Consider the following 18,512-nt stretch of genomic DNA (forward strand, 5'->3'; position numbering starts at 1 on the left):
GTTACTCAGGTGACATCCAGTGACTGGTCCACGTTCGAAGCCACTGAGGCCCCCTGACGATTCTTTGTCTGTTACTTCTTCTCTACTGACAATATTCCTCGCCTCCTTTTATAATGGAAAGTCTACTTCTCATGACGTCTAGTAATTAATTCCGCACTACATATAGGTGGCTGGTTACTTTCGATCAGATATTGTAGTCCTATAATAATTATTTGTTCTGTACACGACCGATCTCTATATCCAATCGGGTAAAATGCATTTTTTGGTCCATTCATCTATGATATACATTTGCTAGATGAAAATCAAGTCTTTAGAATGAGCGATACAGAATTATGCAGATATTTCGCCAGATTCCGTTCTTTTAGTCGTATCGAAATCCGTGAACACGTACCTCAATATCTGTTATTTGGGCGTACGTGCGATAGCTCAAAGGAGGATGTGTGTTACCGATTTCGGTACTGAAACAATTTCTAAAGATTTAATTAGTTACTTCGGCCGTTTCTGTATAGCTTTCAAGTCATAAAAGTAAGAAAGAAACTGAAATAGATTAAGTCTGTTAGATTTTGATCCCAGAACATTTATGTCACTCAGTAATACTGCCCCCCCCCCCCTCCTCCAAAAGAAATTAACATCGGTTTTCTTTTGGATAAATGCAACTAAAATATTTTTTGTTATATTGATTAATATTAATTAATTTACTATTTTGACAGATTAATGTGTTGAATTTAGAATTCATTTATGTAGATTTTTTTCTACAAATAGTATTGATAATTTATTATTTATTTATGTTTATTTTAAATTTTCTTTTATTAGTTATTTGTGTTTTAATTAGTGTCGCTTTTTTAACTTTGTTGAAGCGAAAAGTTTTATGTTATATTCACATTCGTCACTAGCGACAAGAAAAAAGTTGAATATAAGTAGTTAAATAAGTGTGAAAAGGCAACTGGAAAATATTTCAATACTGTTTAACGTAGCAAAGTATAGGATATTTCGGCCGCACCTCCACTCCTCTTAAGAACATATGCAGCTGAATACTGCTGTGGGACTAATACCGCGAGAGAATAGAGCACCACAGCCCGAGGGATGTAATACAGGTTGAAATTCTTTTTCTCTTGGTGGCGTACTCATCATATTAGAATGGTCCCACAACATGACTTATTCGCAAGTGCACTGTCCGAAAAAGACGTGCAAATTCCAGTGTCAGTCCCAATAAACCTTTAGATTTTCAAAAAAATGTTTCAAATGGCTCTAAGCACTATGGGACTTAACACCTGAGGTCATCAGTCACCTAGACTTAGAACTCTACTTAAACCTAACCAACCTAAGGACATCACGCTCATCCATGCCCGAGGCCGGATTCGAACCTGCGACCGTAGCAGCAGCGCGATTCCGGACTGAAGCGGCTAGCACCCCTCGGCCACAGCGGCCGGCTTTAAACTTTCACAAACAACATACAGCATCTACTCTGTCGCAGGAAAGGAACATTTTAAATGACGCATCGAAGAGACAGCAACGAGCGTGGACAAAACAGTCACATGGCAGATGCAAGAAAATTATATAGCATCCTAGCTGAAGGAACAAGTTAGCTCACGTAATGATTACGAGAGCATCAGATGTCCACGTGCGGAGTAGCCGACTGGCGACCTCTGGTTCTCACGGTCATGGTCGGTGTAGGAAACATCTCAGGAGAGAGCGACCTCGCGTGGCCAAGCACCCATGTCACTTTTTTGCTTGCGACGGGGTGCCCCAACCTGTGGGGAAGTTCCTTCTTGGGCGGAGGGTATATAAACGTTGTGCAGGACGTCACACGTGGAGTTAAACAGCAGCCTTCAGGAGATCGTCGTCGTACTGCGTCATAATGAGAATGCCACTGGGACGTGTCTTCTTCTCACTAGGCTTACTCGTCCTGTTGGTCGGCATATCTGGTAAGCTGTTACATTCCCTAAATCCATTTACGTATTTATACTTTCGTGTGACTCGCAGTTGCTGCTGTATTACAAGCGGTTTGACAATATCTGTAATTCCTGTGAGTATGTAGTAAATTAGCAGAGTTATAAATGACACTAAAGCAGTAAAGCCGTACTGTATGACATGGCCGGTCAAACACAACTTCGAGCTTGTCGCGCTTATGGGTATTAACAGACCGCAAAGTTTATCTTTTGCTAATGTGAATGCCTCCTGGCATCGCGTATTGAGTGATTTGTCGCACATATGGAATGGTGCGCTGCACGTTAAGCTGTAACTACCCTGTCTTTCTCCACTGTACAAAGTTGTGTCGAACAAATAATACGTATGTTTCCAGGATGAGATTTTCACTCTGCAGCAGAGTGTGCGCTGCCAGGAACTTCCTTTAATATGTATGTACTTCCACTTTCATTCTATGTACATATGTTTGAATAGCTGAACATTTGCTCAAAAATCATTATACAAAGTACATCATAATATATAGCGAAAACTGGTACTAGTGGAAGTTAGTTTCACTTTCCATGAAACATTTGTACGATAAATCGTAATGTGTGTAACGAGTAATTCGTCATTTGATATTCACATCAAAAATTAATTTGTAAATATGCCTAATTGCTGATATTTACATCTTTTTTTAAATAGTTATATCCACCACCTTTTACAAATTACAGTAACAGAGTTTCTTCTACAGAATAGAAAAAGTTGCAAAGGAGAAACTCTATCAGTTTATTTTCAAATTTTTCTTTGCTGTGTCAGACATTTTAGGTCATTGGGTACGTTATCAAAAATTTGGGTTGCAGTATTGTGCACCCTGTTTTGCGCTAAAGACAACCTTCATGGTACGTAATGGATATAATTTTTTGCTGGTAAGGTAATTAAGTATATCATCGTTGCTTTTGAACTGCAGTGGATTATTTACAGCAAACTTCATGAGATAATAAATATACTGTGAAGCAGTGGTCGAAATGCCTAACTCCCTGACCACAAGATGTTCTGGATGAGCACCGCATATTAGTCTCACAACACGTTTTCGAACAATGAAGGCTTCCTTTCTTAAAGATGAGCTACCCCAGAACATTATTCTGTATGATCATACTGAACGAAAATGTGATGCAGGACATTTCAACTAATAGATTTGTCTTTCCCCAAGATCTGCAATATTATTCTAAGTGAAAATGTGGCTGAACTAAATTGTTTTGGGTGTTCCAAAATGTGCTTTTCCCGGTTTAAATTCTCGTCAGTGTGGACTCCTACAAATTTTGAAGCTTGCACCCTATTTATTATTTCCTCATCCTGTGTTTCACTTTTCATTAGTGTAGTACCTCTAAATGTGCAGAACTGAAAACAACGCCTCTTAATAAATCGAAAGAGAAACTATTCGCAGAAAACCACAATTTTTGCCACTTAATCTGTTGCTGAGTGTATGCTTGAATTCTTAAGAATACTAGTGTCATCTGTAAAAATAACTAATTCTTTTTGTTATAAATTAGACGTAAGACAGTTTACATCTATAAGGTACAACAGCTGACCTAAGACTGAGCGTTGGGAAACCGCATGCGTGATTTCCCTCCAGTGATAATATCTCCGTAGCTCACTGAGCTGACAGAAGTCATGGGATAGCGATACGCACATATGGATGCAGTACAGCATACACAAGGTGTAAAGAGGCAGCGCATTAGCGACGCTGTCATTTGTACCCAGATGATTCGTGTAAAAAGATTTCTGACCTGTTATGCCTGCACAACGGGAATTAACAGACTCTGAACGCGGGGTGGTAGTTGGAGCTAAATGCATGGGACATCCCATTTCGATAGTGGTTAGGGAATTCAATATACCGAAATCCACAGTTTGAAAAGCGTACTGAGGATATCAGATTTAAGGCATTACCTCTCACCTCGGACAATGCAGTGGCCGACGGCCTTCACTTAACGACTGGGAGCAGCGGTTTTAGAGTAGAGTTGTCAGTGCTAACAGACAAGCAACACTGCGTGAGATAACCGCAGAAATCAATGTGTGGTATACGACGAGCGCATCCGTTAACACGACGACCGACGTGAGTGCCTTTATTTACAGCACGACATCGCTTGCAGGGCCTCTCCTAGGCTTCTAGGCTCGTGACCATATCGGTTGGACCGTAGAGACTGGTAAACCGTGGCCTGGTCAGATGAGTCCCGATTTCAGTTGGTAAAAGCTGATAGTAGGTTTCTATTATGGCGCAGACTCTAGGGGTCGTGGACCCAAGTTGTTAACAGGGCACTGTGCAAGCTGATGGTTACTCCATAATGGTGTGGGCTGTGTTTACATGGATTGAACTGGATTCTCTGGTCCACGTGAACCGATCATAGCTTTGTTCGGCTATTTGGAGACCATCTGCAGCCATTTATGGACATCATGTTCCCAAACTGCGATGGAATTTTTATGGAATGCAACGCGCCACATCAAAGGACCACAAATGTTCTACGTTGTTTGAAAAACATTCTGGATAATCTGAGCCAATGATCTCGCCACACAAATCGCCCTGCATGGCTGCTATCGAACAATTAAGGGGACAGATCGAGAGATCAGTTCGTGTCCTGCACTAGCAACACTTTAGCACTTTTGAACGGCTTTAGAGGCAGCATGGTTCAGTATTTTTGCAGGGGACTTCCCATAACTTGTTGAGTCCATGGCACGTCGAGTTGCTGCACTACGCCGGGAAAAAAGAGATCAAGACGATGTTAGGTGGTATCCCATGAATTTTGTCACCTCAGCGTGTGTTGGTTGTGTGGTGTCACCGCCAGACACCACACTTGCTAGGTGGTAGCTTAAATCGGCCGCGGTCCATTAGTACATGTCGGACCCGCGTGTCGCCACTGGCAGTGATCGCAGACCGAGCGCCACCACACGGCAGGTCTCGAGAGACTTACTAGCACTCGCCCCAGTTGTACGGACGACGTAGCTAGCGATGCACACTGACGAAGCCTCGCTCATTTGCAGAGCAGATAGTTAGAATAGCCTTCAGCTAAGTTAATGGCTACGACCTAGCAAGGCGCCATTTGTAACATTGCATGTATCTTAAGAGTCTCACTTGTATCGTCAAGAGCAATGTACCACAAGGATGGATTAAAGTTAAGTATTTCCGCAGCTACGTACTTTTCTTTATAGCATTCATTACTTCTCCTGTTTCAGACTTCACGCCATCGTTCGTGCGCTTATAGCGTGCATTTCGGCCCCCTCAAAACACTGTGTCGGCACCACTTGTCGACACAACAGGTTGAATTACTAAGTACAACGTTCTGCGTTCTTTTGGTTACATATGATATTGTCCGTTGATTCGCTATACCATAAATCAACTACACGTTAACAAAAAAATGTTCAAATGTGTGTGAAATCTTGTGGGACTATACTGCTAAGGTCATCAGCCCCTAAGCTTACACACTACTTAACCTAAATTATCCTAAGGAAAAACACACAACCCATGCCCGAGGGAAGACTCGAACCTCCGCCGGGACCAGTCGCATTGTCCATGACTGCAGCCCCGTAGACCGCTCGTCTAATCCCGAGCGGCTACACGTTAACAGAAGCAAAAACTTACCAGTAGACATGAATCCGTAAAAGAGTCGTTTGAAAGACAATTGCGGTTATGAGTCCTCATTGACTTCAGTGCCAAACACTCTCCTAGTTAGGAAAAATGTATTTGCAATATAAACTTTTCGATTGGTCTCAAATTTCAACTATGGCCTATCTAAACAAGAAATACAATACTATTTCAGAATGCTTCAATTTTCAATTTATTGTATACCCATACCTGTCAGAGGACTCGACTGTACAACGAGTTACGAATTGTTTCAGTCCTGCTCCCAAGCAGATCATCTCGTGAATCTTGACACAACTGTAGAATTCACTGCTCCAGTTCCTGAACAGCATCAATAGGAGTACTGCACACGTCACTTCGAGAGATGACCCTAGTCAGAAAAATTGAGAGAATTGAAGTCAGGTGACCTTGGAGACAAAGGTACAGTCCGTATTGGACCACTGCACTTGGCGAGTTACTTGTCTTCTTACGTCCGCAGCAAAATGTGGCATTGCCTCATCATGCATCTGCCACATTTCCCAAAGATGGGCCTTCTACGTCTACATGGATACTCTGCAAATCATATTTAAGTGAGTGGCAGAAGGTTCATCGAACCACAGGTTTATTTGGTATAAACCTCTCAATTGCTGCCGATACTATTTCTTTGAATCTAAGTCACATCTGGTCTACACTTATATTGTTAATTTGGAATGAATGGAGACTGTCCCTCAGGAAGGCGTCAAGTGAATTTTTATCTGCTTTTTTGAATAGGCATATTTTTCGCTTATTTTTCGAGGATTTGGGGATTACAATATTCAATCTCGCTACGACAACCCTGTGTTCACTAATCCCTATATCGGTTTTGATGCTGGTTATTAACTCAGGATTATTTGTTGCTAAAAGATCAAGTTTGTTTTCACAAACGTTTACTATTTCCATGGGCTCATTAACTAACTGCTCGAAATAATTTTCAGAGAATGCGTTTAGCACAATTTCGGATGATATTTTATGCGTACCTCCGGAATTAAACATGTATTTTCGGCAACATATCGAGGGTAAATTAAAGTCACCGCCAACTATTATCGTATGAGTCGGGTATGTGTTTGAAATCAAACTCAAGTTTTCTTTGAATCGTTCTGCAACTGTATCATCTGAACTGAGAGGTCGGTAAAAGGATCCAATTATTATTTTATTTCGGTTGCCTACCATGACGCCTTACGCGAAATTAGATGGGGACTCAATCAAAATGTTTACAATTCAAATAAGTTTGCACTATCTAGAACAGTATTTCACGAAGACGTCAGCGTCGGCTCGTAGCCACAAATTGGCAGTTATGTCTCAAGCGGCTCGTTTGCTTACTCATGTTTACTGGAAGCATTTACATTCTGTTATCGTATACCCTGCCGGGTTTCGCTTTTAGTTATGGTATACCCCGTGTACGTAGTGTAACATATAACACTAGGTACCGATTCGAATTCCCACCCAAAACACAAACATGAGTATGTGCCCACACAGTTGATTAAGTTTTATGTGTTCAGCTTTAAATGGTACATATTTTATTGATGAATACATGTTTCTTATGAATGTGGAATGGTCTACGATGCTAATTTATGTAAATCTGTTTGTTGTGTATGTCAAACGACCTTAATTTGCGAAAACTTTGCAGTGCCTAATTCTGTGCGTGAGATGATGGTTCGAATCTGAACTTGTCTATTTTTTCAGCGAAAGCTCCATCTACTAGAAAGTGCCGGCCGCGGTGGCCGAGCGGTTCTAGGCGCTTCAGTCCGGAACCGCGCGACTGCTACGGTCGCAGGTTCGAATCCTGCCTCGGGCATGGGTGTGTGTGATGTCTGTAGGTTAGTTAGGTTTAAGTAGTTCTAAGTTCTAGGGGACTGATGACCTCAGATGTTAAGTCCCATAGTGCTCAGAGCCATTTGAACCATTTTTACTAGAAAGCGAGAAACGCCTCGATTACAGTTCATTCTATAACTACGTACATTTCTTTGATTTCCTATGTTTCCTTTTATGCGTTAACCACGATAATAGTAATGTAAAATAAACTAAATTATGGTGCTTTGTTTTCAGCCGCCGTTCCTGTTCCACAAGAGGAGCAAGAGCTGGAGGAAACTCGTGCTGTCCGCTCCGTCGCGCTGCAAGAGCCGCCACTCACCGTCGAGTTGGGACCGTCCCCACTGGAGCACGCGGCAGGTAATCCTAAGCATCTCTGTTCCAATTCGTATGGGCCTACAAGGCGAGTTACATGCATCTACCACTGTGAATATTACCAGACGAGATGCCCAGCTCAACCGTTATTTTATGTGATGGAAGTACACACAAACACCTAAGGTTGAACCAAACAGTGATTCCAGCAATCTGAAAAAATATTTTAACTAACCAGAAACTCATCTATTAAACATAAACACACATACTTTTGCTACGAAACTGATGCAAGCGATATGAATCACCGATGAAACTGTGACATCCTTCTAGTACAAATAGTTCATACTGAATGCTCTTTTCTAGCAACTTTACCATGTCGTGCGCCGGCCGCGGTGGTCTAGCGGTTCTGGCGCTGCAGTCCGGAACCGCGGGACTGCTACGGTCGCAGGTTCGAATCCTGCCTCGGGCATGGGTGTGTGTGATGTCCTTAGGTTAGTTAGGTTTAAGTAGTTCTAAGTTCTAGGGGACTTATGACCTAAGATGTTGAGTCCCATAGTGCTCAGAGCCATTTGAACCATGTCGTGCGTTCAGTGTGCCCTTGTAAACAACATTCATTAGCTTTTTACCACGATTAACGTCTAGTAGTGATTTCATATATTCGTTGGAATTGTTGTTATGTCCTCTTGCAACGCATATTGAACGAAGGAAAATTTCAGAAATGGTTCAAATGTCTCTGAGCACTATGGGACTTAACATCTGAGGTCGTCGGTCCCCTAGAACTACTTAAACCGAACTAACGTAAGGACATCACACACATGCATGCCCTAGGCAGGATTCGAACCTGCGACCGTAGTGCTCACGTGGTTCCAGACTGAAGTGCCTAGAACTGCTCGGCCACTCCGGCCGGCAAGGAAAATTTGTATATATGTGTCATTCGTACTTAAAGCAATCTTATCTCATTTTCTTGGTGTCAACGAGAGTTAAACCCTGGAGTTCGAATAGTGTTTTCTAAATTTACCGAATATGGCTTTCGTGCGAACTGTTCTGACAAGAACATCATCATGCAGTTGCCATATGTAAAGAAAATGAAGAAACTTGCTAAATAATTCCAAATTCCAGTGCAATCAATCTGCGAAGATACACTCTAGGACAAAAAAATTATTTTACTCTCATTAAAGAGAAACAAATGATTACAGTTCCTGAAAAGCTGGATGATTTCTTAAAGAGAAAGAGCTTCACAAATTCAGCAAGTTAATAAAGCGTTGGTCCACATCTTCCCCTTATGTAACCAGTTATTCCTCTTGGCGTTGATTGACAGAGTTATTTGAAGTCCTCCTGAGGGGTATCGTACTAAATCCTGCTTAATTGGCGATTTAGATCGTCAGAATCCCGAGTTGATTGAAGAGACATGCCCACAATGTTCCAACTGGGAGCCGGCCGATGGGGCCGTGCGGTTCTAGGCGCTTCAGTCTGGAACCGCGTGACCACTACGGTCGCAGGTTCGAATCCTGCCTCGGGCATGGATGTGTGTGATGTCCTTAGGTTAGTTAGGTTTAAGTAGTTGTAGGGGACGGATGACCACAGATGTTAAGTCCCTTAGTGCTCCGAGCTATTTGAACCATCTTTCTAACTGGGGAAAGATCTGGCGACATTGCTGGCCAAGATGAGGTTGGCAAGCACGAAGACAACAAGCAGCAGAAACTCTCGCCGTGTGTGGACGGACGTTATGTAGCTGAGATGTAAGCTCAGGATGGCTTGCCATTAAGGGAGACAAAACGGGGTGTAGAATATCGTCGACGTACCGCTGTGCTGTTAGGTTGCCCACCCCTGACCATCACTCAAGGTTGTCGGGCAGTATGCTGGGTGACACATAGATTGATATCTCACCGCTGATCCGAGGCGTCTGTAGACGTGTCTTCGCTGGTAATTTGGGCCTGGAATCTCCTTGACTGAAGTAGAATTGTGTTCAGTGATTAGTCCCTCTTCGAACTGAGCCCTGACGACCAGTCTGGGGACGCCCCTGACAGCGTTGGATATCACGGTGACCGTCGCCCACTATACGACTCTACAACCAGGAGTTATGGTCTCGGGAGGCATTTCATTCCATAGCAGGAGTCCTTTCGGTGTTATTCGTGACACCCTTACAGCACAACTCGACGATATTCTACGCCCGTTTTGTTACCCTTAATGGCAAGCCACCCTGAGCTTACGTCTCAGCAGCATAATTCCCTCCCGCACACGGCGAGAGTTTCTACTGCTTGTCTTCGTGCTTCCCAAATCCTATCTTAGCTATCAAATTTGCCGTATCTCCCCAAATTAAGAGCAACTGTTACTTATTGAACTGACAGTTCGGCAATTTTCACACCTCTGAACACCTGCTTTCTTTGGGATTGGAGTTATTATATTCTCCTTGACGTCTGAGGGTATTTAGCCTGTCTCATACATCTTGCTTATCAGATGGAAGAGTTTAGTCATGGCTGGATCTCCCAGGGCTATCAACAGTTCTAACGGAATGTTGTCTACTACCGTGGCATATTTTCGGCTTAAGTCTTTCACTGCTACAGAGGGGCTGAGCGGATGACGACTCTGCAGGATGTCAGGAATCGTCTGGAAGCGCTAGTGGCGCTAATAAATCATGATTATTCAGTCAATCGTTTATTGTAACAACTTTACAAAGGGTGATGCACTGTTAGCCGTAGTTGCCTCCTGCCCTGGTCACGGACAGACTCTCGGTGTCGGACGCTGCGCCAGTCCTTGCGCCTGTGTCCTAGCGACACATCGTTCCTCTTGCGTCGATACGGATGCTTATCCCAGCCTGGTACAGCGTGGATGGCTGCGACCGGTTGAGGGAGTGTGCTCGATCCCACTCCATGCCTGTTCTTCCTTGGATCACCCAATCCGCAGATTGGTGTAGGCGGCAAGCATTGAACCCAGTACTGCCGGCCTGGTAGACACCACACCTGGATGTGCTTGTACTCGATCCCACTCCGTGCCTCTTCTTCCCTGGACCACCCCATCCGCAGATTGGTGTAGGCGGCAGGCACTGAACCCAGTACTGCCGGCCTGGCAGGCCCCGCATCTGGATGCGCTTAGGTGAACCGGACAGTGGGCCGCCATAAACCCTGTTCATCGTCTTCCGTCCTACACTCAGAGAGTACAGCACCTAGAACTGCGCTGTTGCTGGTGGTTCATCAGCTCTTCCATCAGTAGTGATTGATATGACACAGCATCAAATTCGTCAGAGGAGTTCAGCTCTGCCGCATTCCACGGCTGGCTGGTACTGCACGGGTTGATCTGAGACGACTTACCAACACAACATGGTCATGGAACGGAATTTCGTCGACACGGACTCCATCGTTCCCATTGACCAGAACCGTTCTCCCCTACTTGGACTCCGGTATTTAAAAAATGATTCAAATGCCTATAAGCACTATGGGACTTATCATCTGAGGTCATCAGTCCCCTAGACCACAGCGGCCGGCGGTATTTAAAAAGGTCTCTGTAGTTCTGTGACGTGCGGTTTACTAGCGATGACCGCGTGTTATTTTGCTTAGTCGCTGTCTGCGCACTCTCTCACTCAGCTACTGCAGAGTTGCAGACTGTGCTGCCCGTCTGTCTTGCTTCACCTGGATTCCTGGTGCGCCACTAATCGTGGCGTAACCAGCCTATCTTACGTCAAGGTGGTTAAACTCCGTTAAAAATTTTATAACTTGGAACCTGTATTACTCTGTGCCGTAACAGTGCCTTGTCAAATTCTTCACGCAGTATCATATCTTGTCCTCGAGGACATCGCCCTGTATATAATCTATATACTCCTTCCATCTTTCTGCTTTCTCTTCCTTGCTTACCACTGGTTTCCCATCTGAGCTCTTGATATTTATACAGAGCATTCCCTTTTCTCCAAAGATCTCTTCAATTTTCTTGTAGGCGTTGTCTATCTTACTCCTAGTGATATTGCTTCAACACTCTTACATTTGTTCTCTAGCCATCCCTGCTTAGCCGTTTTGCACTTCCTGTCTTACTACATTTTTATATTTTCTCCTTTCATTAATTAAATCCAATATCTCTTCTGTTTCCAAGGATTTCTACTAGCCCTCGTCTTTCTACTTATTTTATCCTCTGCTGTCTTCACTATTTCATCTTTCAAAGCAACCCATACTTCTTCTAGTGTATTTCTTTCCCCTGTTATTGTCAACCGCTCCTTAATACTCTTTCTGGAACTCGCTACAACCTCTGTTTTTTTTTCTTTCAGTTTATCCAGGTCTCTTCTCCTCAAATTCCTATCTTTCTGCAGTTTTCTCGGTTTTAATCTACAGTCCATCACCTATAAATTGCGGTCAGAGTCCACATTTGCCCCTGGAAATGTCTTACAATTTAAAACTTGGTTTCTATATCTCTGTCTTACTATTACGTAATCTATCTGAAATTTTCCAGTGTCTCCAGACCTCTTCCGTGAATACAACCTTCTTTCATAATTCGTAAACCAAGTGTTAGCTATGATTAAGTAGTGTAACATTCTACCAGGCGGCTTCCTCTTTCATTCCTTACCCCCTGTCCATATTCACCAACTACTTTTCCTTCTCTTCCTTGTCCTACAATCGAATTGCAGTCCCCCATGACTATTAAATTTTCGTCTCCCTACAGTACCTGAATAATTTTTTTGTCTCATCATACATTTCTTCAGTCTCTTCGTCATCTGCGGTGCTAGTTAGCACATAAACTTTTACTACTGTGTTGGGTGTGGGATTCGTGCCTAACTTGGCTAGAATAATGTGTTAACTATGCTGATTGTAGTAGCGTATCTGTGTTCCTATTTTGTTATTAATTATTAATCCTACTCCTGCATTGCCTCTATTTCATTTTGTATTTATAACCCTGTATTCACCTGATTGAAGTCCAGTTCCTCCTGCCACCGAACTTCACTAATTGCCACTGTATCTAACTTGAACGTATACATTTCCCTTTTTAAATTTTCTGGTCATCCTGCCCGATTTAGAGATCCGACATTCCACCTACCGATCCGTCGAACGCCAGTTTTTTTCTCTGATAACGACGTCCTCCTGAGTAGCTCCCGCTCGGAGATCCGAGTGGGGGACTATTTTACCTCCGGACTATTTTACCCAAGAGGAATCCATCATCATTTAACCATACAGTAAAGTTGCATGCCCTCGGGAAAAATACGGCTGTACTTTCCCCTTGCTTTGAGCCGTTCGCAGTACCAGCACAGTAAGGCCGTTTTGGTTAATGTTACAAGGCCAGTTCAGTCGATCCAAAATGTTGCCCCTGCAACTACTGAAAAGGCTGCTGCCCCTCTTCAGGAACCACACGTTTGTTTGTCCCCTCAACAGACACCCCTTCGCTGTACTTGCACCTACGGTACGGCTACCTGTATCACTGAGTTACTCAAGCCTCCCCAGACCCCACCAACGGCAAGGTCCATGGTTCATATTACCTCCATATCTGACAGTTAACAACACCGTACGACTTGAGTTTTCGTTTACTTCAATGAAATTTACTGAAAATTGAAGAGGAATAAAAAGTTTTTAATCTGCTTGATGTTATTGTGACGATGATATTCAGTCCGAAGACTGCTGTGACGCAGCTCTGAAGTCTAGCTGCTGGAACATACATTCACCCTGCCTACTGTAGTCAAGCATTGGTCTCTTTTAAATTTTTATTTATTATCCCCCCCCCCCCCCCCCCCAAACATCTACCTTCCACTACTACATTGACAATCCTTGGTTCCTCAAGATGTGTTGCGTAAATTGACACCTTCATTTCCTTAAGCCATAAATGTATTCTCTGCCTCTCTCTGAATTCGATTTAGTGCCCCGTTATTAGTTATTCGGTCTGCCGCATATTCCTCAGGAATTTTCTGTACCACCTCAATTCAAGAGCTGCTATCATCTTCTTATCTAAACTATTTATCGTCCATGTTGTATATTCTGAAAATACATCCTGACACAGTTATATTCCACGTTAACAAATTTCTCTGTCTCCGAAACGCGTTTCTTGCATTTGCCAGTCTGAATTTGCTGTCCTCTCTACTTCTACTACATTGCTTATTTTGGTGTCCAAATACAAAAAGATATCTACTGCATTTACTGTCTCATTTCCTACTCTAATTCTGCCAACATTGTCTCAATTAATTTGTGTACACTCCATGACAATTGTTTTACCTGATGTTCTATAATCTGTTTTCAGTCTGCTCTTTCAAATTCCTTGCCTTCTCTGACAGAATTAAAATGTCATCGGCAAATCACATAACTTTTGTTTCTTCTCCCTGAACTTTAATTCCCTTTCAAAATTTATCCTTGGTTTCGTTTACTACTAGCTCAATGTACAGATCGATAAATTTGTGAATAGGCTGCAAAGCAGACTCATTCCTTTTTCTGCTTCCATGTAATTCGACTCCTATAAGTTGTGTGACTTTTGTACAAATAAATCTTGACTCGTTGTATTTTATTCCTTCTACCTTCAGAATTCCAAAGAGTCTATTTCAGTCAACAATGTAGAACGCTTTCTTTAAATATAAAAATGCCATAAACATAGGTTTTCCATGTTTTATATAATATCCATTGTGGAGTCAGTATTGCTTCGGGCATTTCAACACTTCTGCGCAATACAAACGGAACCTCCAGAGGTCAGATTCCATAATTTTTTTACACTCTTCGGGTACATAATTTGTCTAACGTCTCTTACATCGGTGGTACGTCTTGCTGACATTCCAACTGGCCCAGAGTTAGCGTTCTGTTCTGATCTCGCTTGGCAGAATATTAAAACATTGAAACATATACAACAAAATTATTTTGCTGCATAACAGTACTTTCGATACCACATCACGTGGCTCTAAAGTCAGGTGTCATTCAGTCTCGCAGTGGGACGTTATGCTCGACGTATTCAAAGCGTATTTCTAAGAATGAACAGTTACAACTACGAAACAAAAATTTTTTCAGTGGTTTTAATCCACTGCTCGCACAATTTTGATTCCCCTGTTCTTTACTACAGCTTCCTGCCGCTGGTTTCGAAACATAATTTTCTTCGAATCTCGTCGATGTGTGCTACTGAAGTTACTTTCATGCAGATATTTTCTGTACTGAACAGCTATTTGTATAATTTTTCTATACCATTCTGTCCTTTATGTAATAGTAATTTCTGTAAAGCCTAATAGATGGCTCTTAGTTATACCTGATCTGCTTGGCTTCTGTGTATTTTAAAAAAATACATTAAGCTGTCTATCTATGTACTTTGTTTTTAATATTAACTGTCATCTGTTTCAACTATTTCTGTTACAGTGTTTCGAATGGGCACATTGTGCGCGCCCGATAGGCGACGCATCTTGTATTGTTTTCATGGCAGCCCTCCGGCCGATCAGTCTGATGTTCCTAGCTAGGCACACATTCCAAAGGCTGGGATGTGTTTTATTTTATTTTTTGACTTGAGCATATCTGCTCTTAATTCTGACCATTGCTTTCCAACAATGTAATTTTACGTAATCAACCTCTGTACGTCATGACAATTGTCATCTCGGTTAATGTTTGTTGTCACATTTAATTTTCTGTACATTCTTTTATAAACTTAACTGAACTGTGCCCGAACGGGCCGTGAAGGTCCAATGGCACAGACCAGCCGAAGTGTCATCCTCAGTCCACAGGCGTCACTGATGCAGATATGGTCAGCACACCACTCTCCCGGACGTATGTCAGTTTACAAGACCGGAGCCGCTACTTCTCAATCAAGTAGCTCCTCAGCTTGTCTCACAAGGGCTGAGTGCACCCTGCTTGCCAACAGCGCTGGGCACACCGGATGGTTACCCATCCAAGTCTGGCCGGCCGCGGCGGTCTCGCGGTTCTAGGCGCGCAGTCAGGAACCGTGCGACTGCTACGGTCGCAGGTTCGAATCCTGCCTCGGGCATGGATGTGTGTGATGTCCTTAGGTTAGTTAGGTTTAAGTAGTTCTAAGTTCTAGGGGACTGATGACCACAGCAGTTGAGTCCCATAGTGCTCAGAGCCATTTGAACCATTTTTGAACCCATCCAAGTCCTACCCAGCCCAACAGCGATTAACTTCGGTGATCTGACGGGAACCGATTTTACCACTGTGCCACGACCGTTGGCATATTCTTTTATAGGGTTTCTCAAAATTTCATTCTGATGAAGACATCGATAGAGAGGTCGAAGCCTAGGTCAATGTACCGGTTATTTGCAACCCGTTGGCTGTATAATCCTATGTTGAAACTAGTATACAGTTGAAATTTCCTGGCAGATTAAAACTGTGTGCCGGACTGAGACTCGAAATCGGGACCTTTGCCTTTCGCGGGCAAGTGCTCTACCAACTGAGCTACCCAAGCACGACTCACGCCCCGTCCTCACAGCTTTACTTCTGCCAGTATCTCGTCTCCTACCTTCCAAACTTCACAGAATCTCTCCTGCGAACCTTGCAGAACTAGCGCTCCTGGAAGAAAGGATATTGCGGAGACATGGCTTAGCCATAACCTGGGGGATGTTTCCAGAATGAGATTTTCACTCTGCAGCGGAGTGTGCGCTGATATGGAACTTCCTGGCAGATTATAACTGTGTGCCGGACCGAGACTCGAACTCGTGACCTTTGCTTTTCACGGGCAAGTGCTCCACCAACTGAGCTACCCAAGCACGACTCACGCACCGTCCCTCTTATTCTGTAAACATCCTCCAAGCTGTGGTTAAGCCATGTCTCCTCAATATCCTTTCTTGCAGGAGTGCTAGTTCTACAAGGTTCGCAGGAGAGCTTCTGTAAAGTTTGGAAGGTAGTAGACGAGATACTGCCAGAAGTAAAGCTGTGAGGACGGGGCGTGAGTCGTGCTTGGGTAGCTCAGTTGGTAGAGCACTTGCCCGCGAAAGGCAAAGGTCCAGAGTTCGAGTCCCGGTCTGGCGCACAGTTTTAATCTGCCAGGAAGTTTCATATCAGCGCACACTCCGCTGCAGAGTGAAAATCTCATTCTAACATACGGTTGCTGAGAAACAGCCATGTTTAAAACAGTCATCTGTGCATGTGCAGACAGTAGGTTACACACGTCGTTCTACCCTAAGACCACTGCACAACTAAGCTGGCGCATTGTCAGTAGAGGGTACACGTATCAGGCTTCCTGCAGAGATAGCTCTGCTGCGTTACGGATAATTAATCGGTGCTTGCAGTATGCTACTGAAATGGCGAATCAACTGGAAACGTACACCAAAATCGAAGTACGCCGGACAGAACGCCCAAATTGCACACACTCACAGTAAAATTCTTATGATATATGGATCGAATGCAATGTGCCTCCCAGCTGTAGTGAAACGGTGCCGACAATTTGACCAAGGCCGCTCAGACGCGAGCGACACTGATTCGGATGTCCACGTCTTGCATAATGCGATTTCCGTTTTTCGGTCAGCCGAAAGGACGTCTGATTGGAAAGAAATTTTACAATGATGAGGACGTTCACACAGCGGTTCTGGAATGACTCCGTGACTAAAGAGCATACTTCTATCGTCGAGGAATTGAATGATTGTTACGACGTCGCGACCACTGTTTACTGAGACCTGATGACTATCAAATGGTTCAAATGGCTCTGAGCACTATGGCACTTAACAGCGGAGGTCATCAGTCCCCCAGAACTTAGAACTACTGAAACCTAACTAACCTAAGGACATCACACACATCCATTCCCTAGGCAGGATTCGAACCTGCAACCGTAGCGTTTGCGCGGTTCCAGACTGAAGCGCCTAGAACCGCTCGGCCACTACGGCCGGCCCTGATGACTATGTAGGAAAATAGTATCACGCATCTGTGTCAATGTGCAGTCTAGTGCAGCATTCTATAAAAGTCACTTAGCTTGCCATAATGATGTTTAACTTACTTTTCTAACACCCTTCGTATCTTGCACACGAGGTGGAATACTGGTATTTTTAACATAACTGGTTCTCAATAATTCTGAGGGAGTATCGGTTACTCCAGGACCCTGTTTCAACTCAGGTCTTCGGTGATCTGTCGACTTACACTGTATGTAACCAATACTGAAAACTACATGCTGTTTGTTTACTTGCTGCTTCAGAGGTAGCTGGTGAAGATTCCGGCGTTGCCAGCCGTCAGAAGAGAACCTTGAAGAAGGGCAAGGGCGGCGGAGGCTACGGTCGCCGCGGCGGCGGTTATGGTAAAAGCTGTGGTCACTGCGGGCGCAAGAAATGGTAATGCCTCTCTCTCTACCCCTCTCTATACACTGGAACTATCGTGAATTATGCAACCACCTCCGTGGTTTTATGTTTACTTATGTTTTATCTCTTCTGTTGCAGAGTTTGATGTTACGTGTGCCAGCGCCAAAGCCAGACGCCGATTCATATGAATCACTCAACCTGAGGCTTCACTTCGCATCTTTCTTCCACAGACTGCATATGTAATCTACATACCACTGTTTGCTTTTGAAATAAAATATAGTCTTCATAAACATTTCAAGTTATTATACGAACCTGAAGGCAGCTGAGTATTAATTTAGCGCAAACATCGTATTATTGCAGAGTGCTGTATTGTCATTGAACACTTCCTTTCCTTGTATCACTGCTTTTTATCTGCGTTAGTTCCCCTCTGTTCTGTGTTTTGTTTTCGTGGTGGTTTATTGTACGAGATAATCTGCAAGAGTGGAGTGTGTACTGTCAATTTTTAATGCTCTGAGGTGCTCGCAATATACATTAATAAAACCGACAAATTGAAGGGTCGGATTCTTGACTGCAAATGGTGGGAAAATGAACATGTGTCTGGAAATGCACCGATGCTACAGTAGAGAGTGCTGACGAATGTAAGGTTCTCTGACCACGTGCCGTTTT

General features: G+C 43.5%; 1 protein-coding gene across 1 annotated transcript; it reads left to right on the plus strand.

The window, feature by feature from the left end:
* The first annotated feature begins 1,826 nt into the window (after positions 1-1,826).
* Positions 1,827-18,136, plus strand: LOC126234923 (uncharacterized). The gene is made up of 4 exons (XM_049943666.1): positions 1,827-1,925; positions 7,604-7,726; positions 17,747-17,879; positions 17,985-18,136. Coding segments are annotated over exons 1-4 (324 nt in total). The 5' UTR covers positions 1,827-1,858; the 3' UTR covers positions 17,986-18,136.
* The last annotated feature ends 376 nt before the right edge of the window (positions 18,137-18,512 follow it).

The sequence above is a fragment of the Schistocerca nitens genome, chromosome 1 (assembly GCF_023898315.1).
Source record: "Schistocerca nitens isolate TAMUIC-IGC-003100 chromosome 1, iqSchNite1.1, whole genome shotgun sequence".
NCBI lineage: Eukaryota > Metazoa > Arthropoda > Insecta > Orthoptera > Acrididae > Schistocerca > Schistocerca nitens.